This window comes from Entelurus aequoreus, linkage group LG05 (assembly GCF_033978785.1).
Source record: "Entelurus aequoreus isolate RoL-2023_Sb linkage group LG05, RoL_Eaeq_v1.1, whole genome shotgun sequence".
In the NCBI taxonomy this organism is placed as follows: domain Eukaryota; kingdom Metazoa; phylum Chordata; class Actinopteri; order Syngnathiformes; family Syngnathidae; genus Entelurus; species Entelurus aequoreus.
In genome coordinates, this window is record NC_084735.1 from 43,920,960 (window position 1) to 43,944,777 (window position 23,818).

General features: G+C 36.5%; 1 protein-coding gene across 2 annotated transcripts in view; it reads right to left on the bottom strand.

The window, feature by feature from the left end:
• Nucleotides 1-1,229: 1,229 nt before the first annotated feature.
• Nucleotides 1,230-23,818, bottom strand: part of rps6ka4 (ribosomal protein S6 kinase, polypeptide 4) — a 54,808-nt gene continuing 32,219 nt past the window's right edge. For both annotated transcript variants that reach the window (XM_062048166.1, XM_062048165.1), the window contains exons 9-18: nucleotides 14,938-15,088; nucleotides 14,679-14,840; nucleotides 14,096-14,221; nucleotides 13,819-13,952; nucleotides 13,576-13,669; nucleotides 10,748-10,918; nucleotides 10,402-10,593; nucleotides 10,159-10,318; nucleotides 2,855-3,018; nucleotides 1,230-2,775 (exon numbers count right to left, since the gene is read on the bottom strand). In XM_062048166.1, the coding sequence (XP_061904150.1) occupies nucleotides 2,563-2,775; nucleotides 2,855-3,018; nucleotides 10,159-10,318; nucleotides 10,402-10,593; nucleotides 10,748-10,918; nucleotides 13,576-13,669; nucleotides 13,819-13,952; nucleotides 14,096-14,221; nucleotides 14,679-14,840; nucleotides 14,938-15,088 (1,567 nt within the window). In that variant the 3' untranslated portion in view covers nucleotides 1,230-2,562. The remainder of the gene's footprint in view (nucleotides 2,776-2,854; nucleotides 3,019-10,158; nucleotides 10,319-10,401; nucleotides 10,594-10,747; nucleotides 10,919-13,575; nucleotides 13,670-13,818; nucleotides 13,953-14,095; nucleotides 14,222-14,678; nucleotides 14,841-14,937; nucleotides 15,089-23,818) is intronic.

Genomic DNA, 23,818 nt, shown 5'->3' on the forward strand with positions numbered 1-23,818 from the left:
GTCACTTAAGAACATTAATGCACCATTAAGAACAGCAATGAGTTCATCAGCATCTGTGGAAAGATCACGTCGTAGATCACTTTCTTCTTCAGTGGTTTCTCATTAGAAACGAGCCAGCTGCTGAAAGGCACAAAAGTAGAGCCTACTCCTTCATTCATACTCTCACTATAAATATAATTGCTTTTTCCTCCTTCCCCATTAAAGCTGCCACCTTTCCCATCCCACATACGGATCCCACGCATGTAGCAGAAATTGTGAATTTACAAAGATAATGATGCTTGATTTTAATAACAAAATACAACAAATATACACCATAAAGCAACAAAAAAAAATAGGTAACGTCTCCAATGTTATTCTGCACAAAAATTATGGGTTTTTTTTTATTGTTCTTGGTCTCCCCCTACAGATGAGATCAGCAAAAACACTTGAAGATGATTCTAATCTCCTGGTTGTCTAAAGAATATGTATTTTCTATATTGTTAAATCTGCTCTTTTAACACATCCATCCATTCATCCATTGTCTACCGCTTGTCCCTTTGTTTGTGTTCATATATTTTTTTCTGTTTGAGCAAGTTGAAAATAGCTCTTTAAGATTACACTTTATAGAGAAGATAACAAAACAACAATAACATGAGTATTTATTCACCATCTGGGAGAAGTCGATTTTAATTATTTTCAAAGCCATAAAACTGATGAAGGGTAAAAACATTTTGGAGTCATATTTTTTTTTCTTTTCGCAAATTTCTCAGTACATTTTAATTTATCATGTTGACCCTTTGAAAGCTTTTTGATCAGATTATGTCATGTTTAAATTGTAAAATAATGGATGAATGGATAACTCAGGTTGTGCAAGTTTGCTCTAATTGACAATAATGACACTATTTGATCATACAGTCTTCATAGGGTTTAAAAACAAACTGGCAACATTTGGTATTTTTGTTAAAGGCTGAAGTTGATTGAATGATTTCAGAAAAAAAGTTTAAAAATAAACATTAATCCAAAACATTAAACATGTAAAATGTTTGGTTTATAGAATTGTGTATCTTACACCTGTGAAATAATTGGACATTGGATTTATTTATTTTTTTAACAAGAAAAAAAGAAATCTGGACACAATAAACATGGCCAAGAATTTACTGAAATGACAACAAAAGTCAGCCTTTGTCCCCTGAAGGATTATTAGCATTAAAAACAATAAAGAATCATTTCAAAAGTAATATTTATTTTGCACCAAAACAAGTAATATTGGTACGAATAAATCCCAGTTACATCAGTGACAGTGCATCTCAATACAAAAGTAAAGCTTTTTTTAAAAAAAAACAAAAAAAAACAGGATGAAAAATATTATGTACGACAAGAGACCTTTTACATCAATCAGCACAATTTAAGCAAAAAGTTCAGAAACAGTCAACCTGGAAAAAAAATAAATGCAGGGAAGTCACAATAACGATACACAAATAACACGTTCATGTTCTCACACGCAGTCCTTACATAAAAGCCTATTTAAAATGCATCCCATTACCACAGCGTTCATTTTCTACCACATTTAGCATCACAGCTGAGGTGAAAGTCATAAATATCCGTAAAATAACCTTTTTTAAAGCGCAAATGGATTGTATAGACAAAAGGACATGCAACATGTGAAAATAGACCAATAAAACACCGACCCAGTTTCTCTCCAAATCAAAATATTTACATTAGTTGGAGGGATGAAATTCATCATGAAATGGTTTCTTCTGATCATTTCAAATCAGAGTAATACAAATATTTCAAGTGAAGTATTCCACCCAGGCACTGAAGCGCACTTTTTTAAAAACACATATTGATCAAAAGAAAGAAAAGATATCCATGCTAGACATCGACCAGAACACAAGGCGACGTATTTACAGCGCGTAAATCATAACCGTCTCATCTTTGTTTCTGGAAAACTAGTGAATACTTGCAAGTCATTCAACAGCTGGCAGTGTTTGAACGGCAGCTACACGCACACCCCCGACTTTCTTCAATACTAAGACTTTTTTTTCAAAAGAAATGGATTAAATTAAGAAACATTCCCCTTCCAATAAAATGTTTGATCACCAATGTTGTCAAGCGAAGTGCAAACTACTATTGAGCAGTCCAAAGAAGAGAGAGACAAAGAAAACGTCAACACACAACAAAGCAGTAGCCAAACACGCACCCTCAAATACGTACAAAAATGAATATGCAAATATTATTAATCTGCCTTGTGCAAACTTATGTGTATTCGCTAGGCTCATAGTGACTGATTAGTTGTGTTTATGGCTTCAGCTCTCCAATGGCTCCTTTTTCCCTTTGAACCCACACAAGCCAGGCCGTTAGTTTTAAATTTATTGTTAAAAAAGTTTTTAGTGTCTGATGTCACCTAAATGTGGTGAAACACGTTTGTTAGAGGTCACATATAGAAATGTGAAATAAATGGGGAGAATGTGACTAAACTTCATCAGTCAAGTTACAATCAAGTTATGTTGAAATTAAACCAACTTGAGAGACCTCATGTGCATGACGTATTGGATTATTCATGTTCTGCCTTCTAATCGGTGGCTAGCTCTGCTTGGGGCTCACGCTTTGCTTCGGCTGGGCTTTTGTTGCTTTTGCAGAGGCAGAGGAGGAAGTGGAAGAAGAGGACGATGAAGAAGAAGAACTCCACCGCGTCTCCACGCCTGTGCTAGTCATTTTCAGTTTTCGGCGTTTTGCCAGGGGGGCGTTGTCAACACTTTTTAAAAAGAAGCCCTCTCTTTTACCGCGGTTAAAAGCCTGGAAAATGACAGAAATGTTGGACTTTTAATGTATGCAACGTGCTGTTTGTTTTGAAAGAGTCCTTGCTCTTGGTTACCTTATAGGTTGCATTCACAAAGGTGCGCACAGTGGGCCCGCTGGACTCCAGCACATCTGGAGTGCACAAAGGCGTAGTGGACATGGACGCCCCACCCTGCAGCCAGCTGTTCTCTTTCAGATCGGAAAGTTTGAGTCGCCTCTCTGGATCCACGGTCAGTAACCCTTCAATCATAGAAAACTAGATGAGTCAATATTATATACATGTTAAGGTAAAAACCTAATCAAATGGATCTGTGTTGAATAAAAGCAAATGAATACCAGATCAATCAATCAATCAATCAATGTTTATTTATATAGCCCTAAATCACAAAAGTCTCAAAGGGCTGCACAAGCCACAACGACATCCTCGGCACAGAGCCCACACAAGGGACGTCGATGTGAATGACTATGAGAAACCTTGGGGAGGATCGCATATGTGGGTAACCTAATGAAATAATTTAAAAATATTACTTAAATCCCAAGTTTAAAAGGTAAGTCTTGTGAGCTTGTTTTTAAATTCATAACATTCTCCGCAGTCCAAAGGCTGTTCCACAAATAGGGGAGTAATACTGGAATGGCAGATTCTGACTTTTGGAATGTTAGGAGTAGGAATGTTCCCATCAGGGTCTTGTGATGCCAATTCCGAGCAGTGAGATTAGCCGATACCAATACTGATCACATGTATTAACTGTACATTTTTGGATGTATTTATGGTGAGTGATATTTATCAACACAATATTTAAACTACTTCCTTATTCTCTTTTATTACATACAATTGTTTGAGCAACAAAAAGTCAATAGTACACAATAACTAAACAAAAGCAAAAACTACTATCTTCTGCTCATTTAAATCCTTTGGTTTTTGCCCTCAAAGTCCTCCTGGGTCCAGGGATGTTTGCAAACATTAAAAAAACAACAAAAAAGTGATTTTGAGAAAATGAAAATATCGATTTGATCACTCTAGTATCAATCATATACTGATGCTTCTGTTGGTATCGACACCAACAACTTATAGATCGATCTGCCCTCCTTTTACGTGTAATGTACTGACTGTGACAATGCTGACACCAACAGTTATATTATCCTCTAACTCTTATTAATCTGTTAATTTTTTTGTTACTTTCTGCTGTAATGTGGTTCAATCTACACTTCTTAAAACTTTACTAAGCACTTATTTATTGCTGTTGTTAGCAGTTAGCTTACCTATTAGCAAGCCCTTTCCTGGCTTACTCTCGGTGTGTAACATGTTTATTAGCCCCATCCTAAAATGAATACTTGATAATGATACTTAAGATACTAAGAATGCCATTTGTTTGCCGTAAAGGAGGTAAATATTAATAGTTTAGAGGAGCGGCTCCACACTGTGTACGGACAGTCGCTTGTCAGCCAGAGACTATCAGCGTTTGTGATTGGAATTAAAAGCCATTAATCGGCAATGGCTGATCACATACTTTTTCCTAAAAATCGTCCGATATCGATTGGTGCCTGATTAATCAGCACATCCCTAGTTAAAGGTAAACTGAAATGTGTTTGGAATATTGGCTATCCTTCAAAAGACAAAAACACATCTTTTTTCTTCTAATTCATTCTAACTCGTAAATAAACGTTAACAAAGTCAGCTAACAATTGAGCTGATGGGAGTCATGACATCATTCGCATCTATTTCGCCCCAAAAAACCCCACTAAAAAGCACCAACAATACTCCATTTACATTTCGTGACCTGAATATTAACCATGTAATAACGATATTGTTATTCTTAGCGCTAACAATAAGGACCTACTTTTGGCGGTAGATTAATCTAAGAAGGGTAACTCGCCTCTGACTTGGTAAAAGTTAATTCCGGATTATATATCATGCCTCTCACCGAGATAGAATGATGTGGCTATAAATCGAGAAGTTGGTCAACTTTGGCAGCCAACTTAGACCCAAGTATGAGGAGAAGGACACAAAAAGACACTTGTTTGCACTAACTTTTTCTGTTACCCTTTGCAAGGATTATGATTAATTCATCATTTAAACAGGAATATATCAACATCCCATCAGTCATCATCCCAGTGAGAGCAGACATTGCAGACTGTACAGTAAGTAGGGATGATACTCGAAACCGGTTTTCCCGGTTGTTTGATAAGAAAAGAACCGAGTCCTCGGACTCGAATCACTTTTTGAGAACCGGTACCCGTTATCGAGACCACTATAGTAAAATAAAAGAGTTGATTCTTTATTCAAATCCCGTCCCGACCAGAAATGCTCCGTGGGACATCACAAGAAATGACGTCACCTAGCTCAGTCATTAGGCGCAGATAGGGAAAGCAGGAAAACAATGGACGGGAAAAAGCGCTCCAAGGTGTAATAAAGTTCAAAACAAAAGGTATAATCCATCGAATAACTTTACTGAGAGATTTTAGCAGGGTAAAACACATGACGAACACTTTTACGACCAACCGGAAACATAGCAACCAGGCTAGCAACGCACCTCCTTTACGGCAGCTGTCGCAACGTTCTTAAAACAACCGCAGCACATACATATATATACAACCATACTTGCCAACCCTCCCGTTTTTAGCGGGAGAATCCCGTTATTCAGCGCCTCTCCCGACAACCTCCCGGCAGAGATTTTCTCCCGACAAACTCCCGGTATTCAGCCGGAGCTGGAGGCCACGCCCCCTCCAGCTCAATGCGGACCTGAGACTGAGTGGGGACAGCCTATTCTCACGTCCGCTTTCCCACAATATAAATACGCTTGCAAGTTCCAAAACGAATGGAAACAAGAATTTCAGTTCATCCAGGACAGTTCGAAGGGGAAGGTGTATGTTGCCTGTAAATATGTAGAACAGACTTCTCCATTGAACACGGTGGCCGAAATGATTTCTCAGTCATGAACAGAGAAGTTAAACAGGACAATACTGCCATCTAATGGATAGATAATTCAAGTATTTCTTTTATGTAAATAAAATAAATATATACCGTATATATAGCTACAATTCACTGAAAGTCAAGTATTTCACACATATATATATACATATACGTATATATATATATATATATATATATATATATATATATATATATATATATATATATATATATATATATATATATGTGTGTATATATATATATATGTATATATATATATATGTATATATGTATATATATATATATATATGTACATATATATATATGAAATATATATGGAATACTGGAGTTGGTGAATTCTAGCGGTAAATAACCACGCCCCCAACCACGCCCCCCGCCCCATACACCCCCCCCCCCCCCCCCCCCCACCTCCCGATATTGGAGGTCTCAAGGTTGGCAAGTATGTATACAACACATCTCCCTTTTTTAAATATTATTTTTCTTTCCTTGTAAACAAAACAAAATCACACTGTAGATGTGTTGTCTGTCTAATTATAAATAATGCAGACGAGGCGTGTTGGCTGAGTTCTTGATGTTTACTTTCACACCGTGGCAACATGCAACACTTTTCGGGGCTACCGCGCATGCTCGTAACTCCCGTTGCATGCTGGGTAGTGTAGTTGTTATATTCTCTAGCTCATAACATTTTTCCCCCATAAAGAAATAATGTTAACTCAATAAAGTGTATTTCTTTTTTTAGCTTTAACTTTTCATTTTTTAGCATTGTAACCACATTTGCAAAGAACTTTTCTCTTCATAGAATTTTCTTTCAATAAAGAAATAAAGTGCAAAAATGTCAAAGCATCATAACAAACAGTTATGTCAAATAGCAGCAGAAGGGCACTTTTTGGAGAGCTGTATTATTTTCAGTTTTGTGCCCAAGGGACTGATTTTATTTAACACTATATTATTATCTATACACCTATAGTGATCACAGAGACAGGTTGTTTTTGTGTTACTGTATATATTTGTTTCTCTGAAAAATCCCACTTAATATACTTTGGGTAACAACAGTCAATATTTATTTATTTCATTTTACTTTTTTAGGTGGGTAACAGTCAATATTTATTTATTTATTAGATTTTATTTTTTTATTATATAATAAAAGTGAGCTTTTGTTAAACCAAATATTGTGTGTTTTTTTCCATATACAACAACCTATCTGGACTCGATAAGAGAATCGATAAGGAATCGGTTCGATAAGAGGATTCGATAATAGGCTCGAACTCGATAATTCCTTATCAAACATCATCCCTAACAGTAAGTGTTTGTTTTATTATGTTTATTGTCCTTCACAAAGTCTGCCGTGAGATGTAGTCAGTGATGTTATAGAAGGGAAAAGCCAACGTGATGCGTTTGTTAAAATTAATTGCGCCACCGTATGCTTTTAAATGAACAAAATAGGTTAATATTACATGTTATTATGAATGTGCCTGTTACTACATTACATATATACTTACAGCATGTATATAAAACCATAATGGAGGCTTTTGGAGGTTTTCTAGAGCACTTTATAGGTGGAATGAAGCAACTACCATTGAGTCCATTGTTGGCTGACTTTTGCTAACGTTTATTCACGAGTTAGAATGAATAAAATAAAGAAAAACATGTGTACTTGTTTTACAAAAGGATTGTGAATGATAGGAAAAACAAAAGTGCAGAGTCCCTTAAAGAGACCAGTGCCGGAAGACCTCAGGACTCTAAGGGTGCATATGAAAAAAGCAGCTAAGAAACATTAAAAGGCCAAAGACCATTAAGGCATTTAAAAACCGGTAAAATACTCTCTAAATCGATTCTGCAACACTTGGGGAGCCAATGGAGTGTAATGTGGGCCCGCCTTCTGGTCCTCGTCAGCACACGAGTGGCTGGGTTTTGTAGCAGTTAAAGCGGTGTCATGCTCATACGGCTGCTAATAAAATCCTGCATTAGCGTCTATGTGTTGGCCCGAGAGAGCGTGGTGAAGACTCTGGCTATATACTTAAGATGATAAAACCCTATTATCGAGGTGTATTTAATGTGTAGGATAAACCTACACCTTACGAACACAAGTTCTTCACTTGTGAAGACGGATAAAAAGACAGTGGCTGTAGTTTTGGTAAAAGTTTCTCTTTCTAGGCTCCAGGACCGTTAATTAAAACCTCAGTCTTTCTATGATTAAACTGGGAAACATTTAAATGCAATGTTTGAAATACAGTTAAAAAGTGCATCCCTGAAAAGCACCAGGTAATACCTGGTGATGTTCTTAAAAAAAATTATAACATCCATCCATCCATTTTCTACCGCTTGTCCCGTTCGGGGTCGCGGGGGTGCTGGAGCCTATCTCAGCAATAAAATTATTATTCTTATAGCCACAGGTGGTCGTAGAAACAAACGCGCTCTCATGGATTAACTACAAACCTAATGTTGGCCTGTATGTACAAGACTAGCTTACAACACACTCATACACAACTGCACTGAGAGGGTAACTGATTATTAGTTAACTTTCTGCATTCAATTGACTGTTGCTTTTTTCCTTTCATTATCATTCTCTTCTATCACTACTATTACTACTACTACTACCACTAATACTACTCTTGTAAAAGGCAATACACAATTTATTTTTTTATTAGAGCTAGTTCGAGAGTTCCGTGTTTACTGTACTTGGTTAAAAACGTCCTTGTACAAACAACCTATGTTCTCTTCTCTTCCTGGTCTCCATTTTATGGCAGCATTTTAGGCAGCAAACTATGCGGGTCTGAATGAAATTTGGACCTGAGTTTTAATTTTCAATTCCAGCATGCTTCACTAAATGCAAACACAAGATCTGGATTCTGTCCCAGGACGCTATACACCGGTCACCCACTGTTCCTCAGGCATGGTGTAAGTCATTGAGAAGAGATTTTTTTGTACATTGTGCATACATTATAACTTGTACTATGCAGTCACTGCTTCATGAATGCTCGTTGATACAAACATTAGTTGGATTGGTGTCTCCATGTTTGGACAAAGTTGTTAAAGACTTAACATGGAAAAAACACTTAAATGTCAAAGAGAATGTGAAATTAAAGGAAAACATTAAAGGAAAACATTAAAGGAAAACTCAACCTTCTTATTCTGCCGCAAGACTTTTACAGTGCGGACCAGTGTTAACCAATCTTTTAGAAACAGGGCTACTTCATGGCTACCAGTTTGATGCACACTATTGATCGAACACATTTGTTTAGATCACTGTATATTTTAATTAGGACGCATTAACACATGTGTTTAGTGACAAAAATGTATTGCATTAATCATGTATAAATGCAGATTAATCATTAAATTTTTTTGGACCGCACATTCTCTTTTATCTTTACCACGGATGGTTCCCTGAAAGTGTGTGTCGGTTGTCTTACGGTCAGTGATTAGGTCAATGCATACAATGCAAAGATGGGTATGGAGACTCTGACTCACTTTAAAATACATCCAAATGGGACTTAAGATAATTTGTTTACCAAGTTTTGAGCAAATAAATGATGTGCATTCAAGTAAAATATTTTCAAAATGTTCGTGTGTGACATTTTGACAATAAAACAGAATTTGTGTAAAAATATTGGGGTCTTTTTTAAAAATAATTAAAGTTTAGCAAGCAAGTAATTTAATCATGATTAGTCAAAATTAAAAGTGTGACTAATCTAATAAGAAAAAAACAGTGCAAACAGTGACCACATGATAGTGATTTCCCACAAATATCTAAAAATATTTAAGGAGGAAACAGATAAATATAAATATGCAACACTATTTCTATTTCACCACCTGCAATTGTATTTTATTAATGATCACTTTTCATTTTTAATCACCATAACACATTTTCACATACCACCAACAATCTCTTAACAAATAATTAAATAAATAAACATATGCTGTATCATGTTTTTACAAGTAATTAATTATGCAATATAAAATATTACCTATTCAGGGATGCCTTTAAAGTACAGGATTTTGATACCTTTGGCGTGCTGCCTGGTTGGTTGTTTGCACAGTAGCTTTTGTAGCACATACTTAAAATTGTGCCGCTTTGCTGTCATGAAACACACACACAGGTCGTTTTCACAACTCATCCTACCATACACTGTGAAAGTGATCATTTTTCTGCCATTTTTGGGGGGTATAAAACCGCTCAGCTTCTTATTTTTTCTGCGCTCGCTGACTGCTGAGGTTTTGTCACACGCCCAAAAATGTACATTGACCTTGACTAATTTGGAGTTCATACTGTTATTTTTAATACTGCATTTTCAAATTTACATCAATGCTGGTGTAAATCAATAAGAAAAGCAATACAGACTAAAATTGTAGATGCAACTCACTGGTGTGTGAGCTATCTTTAGACAGTGTTGGTGAACCCTGGTGCAGAAATGTGTTCAATTACCAAAAGCTAAAAGACAATTACAAACCTTTCACAAGCTCTTTGGCGTCCTCTGACACACTCTTCCATGGCTCCCCATCCAAGGAAAAATCTCCTTCTTTAATCTTCTGCATGATGTCGGCAGCATATGATGATGTCATGCCCACCTGTTCGCACTGGAATGGCACCTGGCCTGACAGCATTGTGTACTGATGACACACACACACACAAATGGGAGATTACAATCTTGGCTAACCTGACAGATGTTACAGTGTCAGCAATTTTAATTTACCAGAATGACCCCAAGACTCCAGAGGTCACAGGCTTTGTCGTATCCTGCACTCTCAAAAAGTTCTGGCGCGGCGTACTGCAATGTGAAGCAAGGCGTCTGCAGTGGGGCGCTGCCTGCAGGACACAGGCGGGCGAATCCAAAATCGATCACTTTTAGCACAGAGTCCGCCCCCTCATTTGTAAACAGCACATTCTGCAAGGTAAACAAATATAACTTTTTTAATTTCACATTCCACACCATCTTTTTCGATCTACTGTATTTTTTGTACTGGTCTTGCTCATAAAACAAGATTAACCTCATTAAATACGGATTACATGTTTTCTTTGCTTTATTGATTAGCACCCACCTCCGGTTTCAGGTCTCTGTGCACAACTCCAGCTTCGTGCATGAAGCTGACAGCTGAAACCAGGCTCTGCAGCAGCTGGCTGGCTTCCGCTTCGCCGAAAAGTTTCTTCTTCTTGATCCTTTCGAGCAGCTCGCCACCCCCCAGAAGCTCCATCACTAAGTATGTGTGGTACTGCCAGACAAGATATGCTGCTTAATTATCAGTGTTGCAACATTTTTCTTTGTAAAAAGACAGTATAATAGCAGGGGTTTTTAACTTTTCCAGTACAGAGGGTTCTGAAGTCCATTCAAATATTAATACTGAATTGGTAATCCTAATTTTTGTTTGATTTGCTTCCAATAACTATATCTAATTTACAATGCCCAAACCTTGTCAAATGACATAAAACCATGTGCTCATTACAAATATATGTATAATTTGAACATAAAACAGCACATATTACAAAATGCAGATTAGTCCATCAATTCACAGAAATTATCTAGCTTTTGAACGACTCAAGTCAGGCTGACTAACATGAAAATAAATATGAACAAAATTTACTGCATTGAAAATGAAGGACTAATAAAAACAAAAAGGATAAAATAAGACATGTGATAAATACAATTGTGGGGTGATAAAATATATTATTTAAAAATATTAACCTATTAAATACTAATTAAAATTATTTATTTAATGAACTTAATACAATTGCAAGTAAAAACACCTTATAATCTGCACATTAATTTGACTGACTGACACATTACTACCAAAAGTGTTGGGGGACGTGTATTACAAGTCCCAGCCTACAGGTGCAAAACAGATATTTTTCAGCAGCCCTTTCGGTAAAGAATTACTAGTATTAAGCCACTTCACCAATAATAAGTATAGTTGAGTTCAGCTTTGTAAAGATGAACTCTGATTAGGATTGGTCTCTGCGGTTGGTGCAAAGTTCAAGTGAATGTGGGAACCAAGCACCTATGACAATAAAGACAATAAATGTATATTTATCTTTAAGGCAATGCATTGTACATGTGCATGATTGACATTCATGATCTTTATCAGAAACAAAGTACTATTCATGTTCAAGAGACACATTTTGAAATATTTATCCCTTTTTTTGTACCTTGAGTATGACAACCAAACCTCATCAACAAGGCAAGGCGCCAGTTACACTTGTCAATTAAATTTGGACATCTATGTGTGTTGCAACGGTTAAGATAGCAAAACGCCATAGGTAGTAAGTAGTATTGGTATGTACTATAGTGAACGTGGCAAAAAAAATAAAACATTTAAGAAAGATTAATTACAATAGAATTCAACGTGGTGTCCAGAACTGCAAATAAAGCTGAATTAAACTAAACCATCTTTTCTGTGATATTGCAAGATGACAGCTTTTAAGTGCACTCTTATCATATTTTTTTTAAGTTGCTGGTGTTTTTTATACGCGCACATGCATGAACAGGTGGAGCAGGCAAAAATTAGCAAAATATATTACAGTGGAACCTTGCTTTACAAATCCCATCCTTGTACAAACTTTTCCATTTACGAAGCACAGACCGAATGAAAATATGCTTTGGTGTACGAACCATGTCTGTGTACAAACGTTTCATCCACCCATTGTGTGCCTGCATTTTGTGACTGACAGCAAATCTATTGTGGGCAAACTTTTTTGTTTTTTAGGGTTTTATAGCCTTTTTTAAAAAATACTCTAGTTTTGCTATCTCAATATGAGTCCAAAGAAAGCAATAGACAATCAAAGTGTGATTCGAAACACTTCCGCAATATCCACAGTGTTGTGGACACTCCCACCTCCCCCTTTTTCCCGCTGCACACCAGGAAGATTAATCAACAAGGTAATGTGTACTTTATTTTTGTAATCCTAATCATTGAAGCAACCTGGCTGTTAAAGTTTTGGAGTTTTGTGGTTTTCAAATTGTAAGTGCACCAAGGTGCTAGTGACAATGTGTGTGTGTGTGTGTGTGTGCAGGGCGGATGCAAATGAGGACAGTTTAGCTAGTTGTTGTTGTTGTTTTGGCTTTGTTATTAAATAGAAAGTTGATCTATTACCTACTTCTTATGTTTGATATACATAACTGTGTAGCGCTTTATATTGTATTCAAAGTGAACAAACTTTTACTAAAATATGGACTTTTGTCAAGGCTGTAACCTATTGTTTATGTTTACATTATTTCTTATGGAGAAATTTGCTTCAATTTACAAACTTCTATTAATGAATTCAGTTCAAGGACCAATTAAGTTTTTAAATTGAAGTTTTACTGTAAATGTGTTCCTGCTGGTATGTTTTTTGTTTAGTGGTCTTTAGTGCTCAGTCCTTTCCAGTTGTAGCACACAAGTTAAATTTTTCTGTCATAACACTGCATTGCTTCACCCTAAAAGGTACAGTAGTACTGTCAGCAATGGTTTTAGCTTCAATAGCGCCCTGTGCAATAGCGCTAAAGCACAGTGAAAAGAGCACTTCCTTAAGGCAAGTTGAAGTGGCAGTTTGCCTCTGTCCATATTCTGTGTGACACAGTTTACTTACATTATGTTTGAAATCGATTTGGTTCTACTGTATGCATTTCAAGTGAGCAGAATTGCGGTGCCAGTAGAGGGTGCCAAATTATCACTAAGAATAAATAAATATGAATAATTCTTTATACCTTCATCCTATGTGGCCATTAGCTAAAACCGCCATCGACTACTGTGGTTACCTACAGTAAAAACAAAGATTTTCCCAAAATGACAATTCTGAACATTAATAATTAAATACAGCATATACTGTATCTCTCCCAAAGGGTTCTGTAGAATAATTCCATTCACTTCAGCTAGGATTATTTTTCATAATGTACCTGATCAGTATAGACCTCATGCAGCTTGACGATGTTTGGGTGAGCCTCACATTGCCTCAAAGCTGCAATCTCCCTCTGGGTGTTGCCTTCCATTCTAACATAGGCAGAACATTTGTTTTATTTACTGAGGGGGAAACATACATAAATAGGCTCTATAATCACAAAATAATAACTATGGAAGAAGTCATCCATCATCCATTTAGGAAGAAAATCATAATTAAGGAGAAAAGAACCAAAATTCACCTGCGGCTGACAATCTTGACTGCGTACTCAAGGCCACTTTGCTTGTGTGTGCATTGTCTACACACAGAGAAACTCCCCTCTCCTAAAGGTGGCCCGTGGAGACAAAGCTCATAGTTCTGAAAAAACTGTGATTCCTAGAAAAGAAACAAGTAGCATTTACTAAGGGATCTGTGAAATGTGATTTTGTTTTCATAAAGTAAGCAAATCAATAATACAAGTTTGCTGATGGCCACATCACTTTTTACAATAACCAATTCAATATTCCTAAAGTCCTTACCGCTAACGTTGCACTGCGCTGGACAGTAGCCGAACCTGGTCGGTCAGCATGAACCTGGGATTCCAGAAAGTCTCCCATGACGGCATTTTTGTTGAAAAGGATGGAGGGAGCAATAAAAGAATAGCCCTACAACAAAAGACAAAGGGAACTTAGAGGGTATGATGTGAGGAAACTGTGTTTCAGGGTGAGATATTATAAATAAAGAGCATAAGCATCCATCTATTTTCTACCACTTGTCCCTTTAGAGGTCGCGGGGGGTGCTGTAGCCTATCTCAGCTGCATTCGGGCGGAAGGCGGGGTACACCCTGGACAAGTCACCACCTCATCGCAGGGCCAACACAGATAGACGAACAACATTCACACACTAGGGCCAATTTAGTGTTGCTAATCAACCTACCCCCTGGTGCATGTTTTTGGAGGTGGGAGGGAGCCGGATACTGTTTTTTTTAATCAATAAAAAGCTTATGTACTAATGTTTATATTATTGTGTGAGTAACTATAAATACAATCAAGACACCAGATATCATAGATAAGTTATAGTAGAACATGTATTCAGTAATGTCCAAGTCACATAAGCACCAACCTTGAAGAGACGGTCAGTGCTAGGGGGGGTGCTTGCTGGAGAGTAGACTGGATCCATCCCTGTGAACTCCTCAGCAAAGTTACCTACATCAAGTTCACTTTTCACCTCAGGTTTAAATGGGCTGGAAATCTTTTTTTGGACAAGATCTTCCCAGTTCAGTCCCTGTGGTGTAGGGGGGGACAAAGATTCCAGGAATTATGCACAAAATAAAAAGGGAGTGCATCATCTCAGGAAAGTGTGCAAATGGAGGAAGTCAGACCTTAAAGAACGTATGTGCCTTGATGTCTGCAGCACCGCGCAGTCCGGAACCAAGCCTTTTATGAGGATCCTTTACCAACAATCTCTTCAGCAAATCCTGAGCAGTGGGTCCAATCATAGAGGGGAAAGGTGGATCACAGCGCAGAATACGCCTGACAAAATTAGGATGGAATATATTAATATAATGATAATATTATATGGCATATTTTGTGAGAATTTCATTCAAAAAGTTATAGACATTTTTGTCACTCATTTCACAAAGTGAAACCAATATTTGATGTATACTCAACAAAAATATAAACACAACACTTTTGTTTTTGCTACCATCTTACATGAGCTTAACTCAAATATGTAAAACTTTATCTATGTTCAAAAAAAGACTATCCCTCTCAAATATTATTGTCTAAATCTAATGGTTGATGTTGTTAGCTTAGTTATTAAGAAAGACACATTGTGAACGGACATTGCATTGAAGCTTTTTTTTAAATTATTATTATCGGTCCTAAACCGTTTTTAATTATTGTGACAAATGTACTTTAACACACACTGACCACAGGACAATCTTATAGGACAATATTTTAAGACAAAAACGGGGGTGGGGGAATCGTAACAAAAACATTTCAAATGTATTTGTGTCCACTTTTCGGCCAAAATGATCTGATCAAACAGCATGATTATTGCACAGGTGTGCTTTACTTAGGTAGACCAAAGTGTTGCATTTATATTTATGCTCAGTATAGATTCATTGCACATATTAAATATTCAACCCTTTATTGCTGCAATTTTGATGATTATGGCTTACAGATAATGAACAAATATGTGTCTCAGAAATTGTTAAATAAGGTGCCATATTGGAAAGTCATGAGTCACATTCTAATACGCTACCTTCAAAACACTTAAGTTCCCTGAGCTTTTACATGGTCTCAGTCTTGGTCAGTACGCTACACAATCATGGGTAAGACTATTGTCCAAAGACAGAGTGACATCCTCCACGAGGAGGGTAAGCCATGAAAGATCATTGCTAAAGAAGTTGGTTGTTCACAGAGTGCTGAATCTAAGTATATTTATAGAAAGTTGAGTGGAAGGAAAAAGTGTGAAAGATAAGGTGCAACAGCAGAGGGATACATGCAACTTTGAGAAGATTGCCAAGCAAAATCCATAACAAATTTGGTGGAGTTTCCCTAAGATTTAGCGCATGAAGAGCCACTGGGTGAAAAACCAAGCCTGGACATGGGCTCGAAATATTTTCTTATTTCAATTCAATTCAATTCAATTCAATTCAATTCAATTCAATTCAATTCAATTCAATTATTTATTTATTTCGTACTTGGATGTGTACATTTCAACAACATTTCAACAATCTCACATACCTTACTGCATTCAATACACAGCCATGTCGAAAAGGAACAGGATGAAGAAAATCTTATATTTCCTGCCCCTTCGCACAAAAGAAACATTTTCTTGGTATTTCTTTGCCGGTAGTGCATTAGAACATCCAATGCAACAAATCAATACAAAACAATATATCACATATGCACACACAGGCACCCACACCCACACGCACCCACCCACCAGGGGCGTAGACTCTAGAGTAGTAAAAAAGGCTACAGGACATGTATGACCCAGTTGACAAGAAAAGTTATTGTTGCCTAAAAACTACAAGTTTGTACCCCTACCCAGTGCACACACTCATAGAAATTAATAGAACAAACAATCAATGAAAAGAATAAACAAGCAAGATAAGTTGAACAAAAAATAAACAAACAAAACAAAAACTGAAAAAATAAGGCAATCACTCAAACCAAACAAACTGAAAAAGAACAAGGCAATCATCCAAACCAAACAAACTGAAAAAGAATAAGGTAATCATTCAAACCAAACAAAACTGAATAGAACAAGGCTATCATAACAAGGTATCATTCAAACCAAACAAAGCTAAGAACAATGTGATCATTCAACCAAGGATCCATAGTGCATGTCGATAAAGAAAAAAAAAAAAAATAAAAAAAAAGAAAAAAAATGAAAGGAAAGCTAGACTATACAATACCTACAGTCATGTAGGATAATGTAAGCGTTGTTTTTTTTGTGTGTTTATTATTATTTTTATTTTTTATTTTTATTTTTTTCCCCTTATTTTTCCCTTTGCGTCCCTTTTGTCAGTGCTCATATAACATCATAGTTCTGTTTTTAAAGACTTTTTTTAATTGAAATGTGTTTTTACATTGCTTTATTTCATTATGGAGAGAGTTCCAGAGTTTTACTCCCACCACTGATGTACACATTTGTTTTGATGTTGTTCGTGCAAGCTGATGCTTAAAGTGCCCTTTCCTTCTTCCTTCTTTTTCTATTAAAGTGAAATTTTTTTGTAGATTTGTTGGTAGCTCTTGACTACTAGCCCTGAACATAACCAATAATGTCTGCTGCTCAACTAGTTCATAAAATTTGTAAAGTCCTGAGCTAATAAATAATCCATTTGTGTGCTCTCTATAACCTGTTTTGTGTATGATTCTGATCGCTCTCTTCTGAAGGAGGTACAGTGGCTTTGTGTTACTCTTATATGTACTACCCCATATTTCCACACAATAATTGATATAAGGCAGTACAAGTGCACAATACAGTGTACGCATTGCTTTATAATCTAATACATCTTTTACCTTATTTAATATAAATATACTTTTAGCCATCTTTTTTCTAACATGTGAGATATGCGATTTCCAACTAATATTATCATCTAAAATCACTCCCAAAAATCTAATCTCAGAGACTTTTTCAATGCTTGTTCCAGCTATTGACAGTACAATATTTTCAGGCTTTTTTCTCTTACTAAAAATCATGAACTTAGTTTTTTTCAAATTCAATGATAATTTGTTAACGTCAAACCATTTTTTGAGTTTGACCATTTCCTGTTCCATACTCTTTAGTAATTCATTTAAGTCATGTCCAGAGCTGTAAAAGTTGGTATCGTCAGCAAATAATACAAAATTGAGTAATTTTGACACATCACAGATATCATTTATGTCTAAAATAAATAGTTTCGGTCCCAGAACAGACCCTTGTGGAATTCCACACTTAATACTCATATTTTCAGATGTATTAGCAGCATATTGTACATATTGTTGTCTGTTATTCAAGTAGCTATTTAACCAATCTAAAACTATTCCTCTCACACCGTATGAATGTAATTTGGATAAAAGGATAGAGTGATCGATTGTGTCAAACGCTTTCTTAAGGTCTATAAACACCCCTACTGTGTATTTCTTACTATCGGTGGCTGTTGTTATGTCCTCAATTATGTTCATCACAGCAGAGGCAGTAGATCTGTTTGAACGAAATCCATACTGGCTCTCGCTCAACAACTTGTTTTTTTCAATAAAATGGTCTAATTTTTGTACAAATATTTTTTCAAGCACCTTAGAGAATTGGGACAGAAGTGATACCGGTCTGTAATTAGTAAACATGTGCTTATCCCCATCTTTAAAGAGTGGAATAACCTTTGCTACCTTCATTCTATCTGGGAAGGTCCCTGTATTGAAAGAGAGATTGAAGATATAGCAGAGAGGCTCAATGATGCAGTCAATTGTCTTTTTTACAATTATCATATCTAACCCATCATCGTCTGTTAATGTTTTGTTCTTTAATTTATTTACAATTGTTATAATTTCATTTTCACTGACTTCTCCCAAAAACATTGACTTAAGTACTCTGCCTCCACCTCCCAACCCATTCTGAAATGACCCATCATCATGTTTTTCTATATTTTCTGCTAGTTTTGGACCTACGTTTACAAAAAATGAGTTAAACTCATTTGCCACTTCGTCCATATTTTTTATTATCTTTTCTTCTTTTACAAAGTGGTTTGGCGGGCTGATAGGTCCCGGTGTGCTTCCCATCACCTTTTTCAATATGTTCCATGTTCCTTTGATATTGGCTTTATTTTTTTCTAACAAGTTACTATAATAGTCTTTTTTGGCTTGTCTCATTATTGTTGTCAACCTGTTTTTATAAACCTTATATTTAATTTCTGCTGCATTTGTCCTAGATTTTAAAGATACCTTGTAAAGTCTATTTTTCTTTTTACATGCATTCTGTAGTCCCCTTGTGATCCAAGGAGTTTCACTGTAATTGTCCTTTTGTTTATATAGCATATTTGGGCAATGTTTTTCATACAGTGATAAATATATATTTAAAAAAGCTTCATATGCATCATTTACCTCTCCTACATATACCTCCATCCAATCCCTTTCAAGAAGGTCGCTTCTAAACATGTCAATTGTCGCTTCGGTTCTTAATCTTTTCCTTACATATTTGTGGGCTGTTTCTTCTCTCTCCCTGTTGACTTGACAGTCCCCCTCATTGATTTGGCACTCATAAGTAAAAAATACAGGTAGATGGTCGCTGATATCATTAACTACCAATCCACTCTTGATTTTGTTTTTTTCTACAACATTTATAAAGATATGATCAATCAGTGTGGCGCACGTTGTTGTTATTCGACTTGGTTTGGTGATCAACGGATATAATCCTTTACTATACAGTATCTCTAGATATTCGCTTGTTGATGTATTTCTAGGAGCGCTCAGCAAATCAATATTTAGATCCCCACACATGACATATGTTTTCTTTTCATTTAGATGGCACAGTATTTCTTCAAGTTTATCATTAAATTCATCTACTCTGGACCTCGGTGCCCTATATACACACGTAACGATGACATTTCTCTTCCTTTCCATCTCAATCTCCACAGTTATACATTCAAGCAAATCATCAATAACCATCGTCATACGTTCTACTGCTTTGCATTTCAAGTCACGGTGGACAAGCAGGGCCACGCCCCCTCCCCTTTTATTTATTCTATTACTGTGATGCAGCTCATAATTATCGATGGAGAAGTCGATACCTCTCTCCTCATCTATCCATGTTTCTGTCAGAGCTATTATTTTGAATTTACTTTTCAAGTTACTCAGATACTCTTTGATTTTATTAAAATTTGCATATGCGCTTCTACAGTTGAAGTGTATTAGAGAAAAGTTATTGTCTAGACTAACACTATCATTAAGCTGTTCCTCTGTATAGTAATCACACAAGGAATTAATTGAGTTGAACAGATGTTTATCTGGGTCAACTTGACATTCAAAGTCATGCAATTTGTAATCTATATATTCAGATCCTGACGGATGATTTTCAGTTGTCTCAGCCATTATGGGTTGATGTTATATTGCCAGTGCACAGTAATAGAATAATTGATATGCTCATAATATAATAAATATACTCATGACATAATAAATATGCTGATGTTGTATTCCCAATGCTAAACTCATGACATAATAAATATGCTGATGTTATATTCCCAATGCTAAACTCATGACATAATAAATATGCTGATGTTATATTCCCAATGCTAAACTCATGACATACTGAATAGGCTGATGTTATATTCCCAATGCTAAACTCATGACATAATAAATATGCTGATGTTATATTCCCAATGCTAAACTCATGACATAATAAATATGCTGATGTTATATTCCCAATGCTAAACTCATGACATAATAAATATGCTGATGTTATATTCCCAATGCTAAACTCATGACATAATACATATGCTGATGTTATATTCCCAATGCTAAACTCATGACATAATAAATATGCTGATGTTATATTTTCTTATTTTTAAATAATTTCAGAGCTTCATGCTTCCTTCTGTTGACAAGCTATATGGAGACTGATTTCATTTTCTAGCAGGACTTGGCACCTTTCCCTAACACCGTCAACGGTACCAAAAGCCATTTCAATGACCATGGAGTTGGAGTTGAAGGTACTACAAGAGGAGAATCCAGCTTTGCGCTGACAGTTGAATGCCCAGCAACAAAATAACACCAATTTGAAGAATATCAATGTTCTGGAGAAAATCAGTGTTCGGGAGAATAACAAAGAAGAGATGGATCACTATACACGACAGAATTATATCATCATTGCACAAACAGGAATAATTGTTTTTGTTGTACAGATGAACAATACAAAATCAACATTAAATCCGACAACAAATTGTCAATTTTTAATTTCAACAGCAGAAGTTTGTATGCAAACTATAAAAACATGAATCATTTTTTTGGAACAATTCAGCAAACCCTTAAAGTGATTGCTATCTTGGAAACATGGATCAATGTTAAAAAAAAAAAGTAGATTTTGGTCTGCAAGCGATCAACTACAAAGTGGCAAAAACATGTAATCTGCTATTGATAATATTTTTGAATGTTTAACCATTAAAATCTGTAACAAAAAACAAAAATATATTAATAAGCTGTATATATGGAACACCTATGTCAAGTATTGAAATGTTTGAGGACTGGATTAGGCCAACTTTTACTGAAATCAGTTAAAAACTAATCTTATGTCGTGACTTCAACACTGACCTCTTGAAACTTAACAAGTAAAAGGCCATTGATGACTTCATAGATGCAAAGTATAGCATAAGTTTATATCCTAAAATCACAAGGTCAAGAAGAGTGATGATTTTGATAATATTACAAGTGGTATGCTAATAACTGATATTAGTGATCATCTACCAGTTTTCACAATCTATGACAGAAACTACAGAAAGAGGAACATATTTGACAAAAGGCACTTTAAAGAATATGCACAGAGAAACTATAAATTGCGGCCTACCCCATGTATTAATTAATAAGTACAGACCTAACTGCTTGGCATCTCTGCCTGTCGCACCTCCTCCAGTGCACTTTGAGGTCAGCAGCAGGGTCGTCAGCTGGTGCCACCATTCACTGATGTTTCGCCCCCAAGCCAGGACACCTCGCGGTGGGGGGGCAGTGGCTAAGCGGGGACGTCTCCCCCGCGCCACTCCCTGCAACTGACCTCAATGGGGTGTTGAGCCCCAAGTGTTGTCCCTCCTTCTTAGCCACAACCAGAAACTTGCCTTCTCTGCCTCCTCTGCCAACTCCTTGATGGCCATCCTCAGGCTGGAACCGGTCATTCCCGCCGCACTCAGGAGCCGGGTCACAGAACCTAATACGAAGCCCCTATATCCGATCTCCATGGGGTGAATGGACGCAGACCAGCCTCCCCCCTTGCAGTCCTCTGCCTGGTCGCTGTACTTTGACCGTTTGAACTCATGTGCTACTGGTATTCCCTCCTCCCATGGCACGGTTAGTTCAATGATGAGGACTTTCTTAGCAGCTGAGGACCACATCACAACGTCTGGTCTTAGCGTTGTCTGCATTACCTCAGTTGGGAAGACTAGCTGCTTGTCCAGGTCAACGCGCATCTCCCAGCCCTTACCAGGGGTAAGCAGGAGTGATGATCTTCCCGCCTCTGTCTTCTGTCCTACCTCTCCTGGTTTGATGAAAGTGATGTTTGGCCGATGGGGATCTGTGGAGTTGTTTGTCCCGACTCTGCATCTCTCCAACAGCTCTGCCAACTTCCTCAGCACCTGATTGTGTCGCCATCGGAAGCGCCCCTGCATCAGCGCGTCGTTGCAAACTGACAGGATGTGTTTGAGTCCTGCATTGTCTTTGCTGCACAGGGAGCACTTGCCCTCGCTTCCGAACCACTGGGCGAGGTTTTGAGGGCATGGCAGGGTGTCATACGCTGCCCTCACAAGGAAGCTGAGCCATGATTGAGGAGTTCGCCAGATGTCGGCCCAGGTTATGACTATTACTGGGGCCAAAATTGTGTAATCTCTATGACATTTGTAAAGTTACAAAAGACTTAAATGTAGTACTATTAGCTGATGACACAACTGCCTTTTTTCAGGAGAGAACACACACAAACTAAAACTAATAATAACAGAAGACATTATCAAATTAAAGAGATGGTTTGACAAGAACAGATTATCTTTGAATTTCAATCAAACTAAAATACTGCTATTCAGTAACAGCAGAAGAGAACGTCAAACACAAATACAAATATACGGATTGGACATTGACAGAGTGATATAAATGAAATTTGTGGGCGCAATACTAGACAAAAAAATGAAATGTAAAACTGTTATTTAAACAAAAAAAAGTAAAGTGAATTATATTTATATAGCTATTTTTCTCTAGTGACTCAAAGTGCTTTACATAGTGAAACCCATTACTTACATCTTTAAGCGACAAGGACACAATGGCAGGGACTAAGATGGCGGAAGCTGGAATCGAACCTGAAACCCTCAAGTTACTGGCACGGTCGCTCTACAATCGAGCCAAGCTGCTCCAAAGTGTTAGGAAACATCCTCTAATGCTCTCTCGTCTTACCATATCTGAATTATTGTGTAAAAATATGGGGAAATAACTACAAAAGTACAAAAAAGATCAGTTAGGATAATACATATTGTTGGATATAGAGAACACTCAAACCCTTTATTCATTGAATAAAAAATATTGAAATTTAATGACTTAATTGACATTTGGAAACAACTAAAGTTATGTATAAAGTACTATAACCTGCTACCCAAATATGTACAACAATTCTTCTTAACAAAAGAGTTGAAATATAACCTTAGAGAAACATCTCATTTAAAACATTTGTATGAATGTACAACACTTAAAACCTTTAGTATATCAGTATGTGGAATCAAATTATGGAATGGATTTAGCAAATAAGTCAAACAATGTACTAATATGATCCAGTTTAAGAAACTGTTCAAACTCAAAGTTTTTACAAAGTACAAAGAAGAAGAAGGTTTAGTACAAACAAATGTGTTAGAAATTGCTATGAAACGAAAAGAGGTAAGATTAAAACATTTCTGTTTCATCCTACTCTTTTTCGTTCATGCTGTAATTAGAAACTAGAAATATGTGATGTATTATACCTGTATATTGTGATTGTATGCATGTTCAAAATAAACTAACATCATAACCATAACTATGGTGTTACTCAACATACTT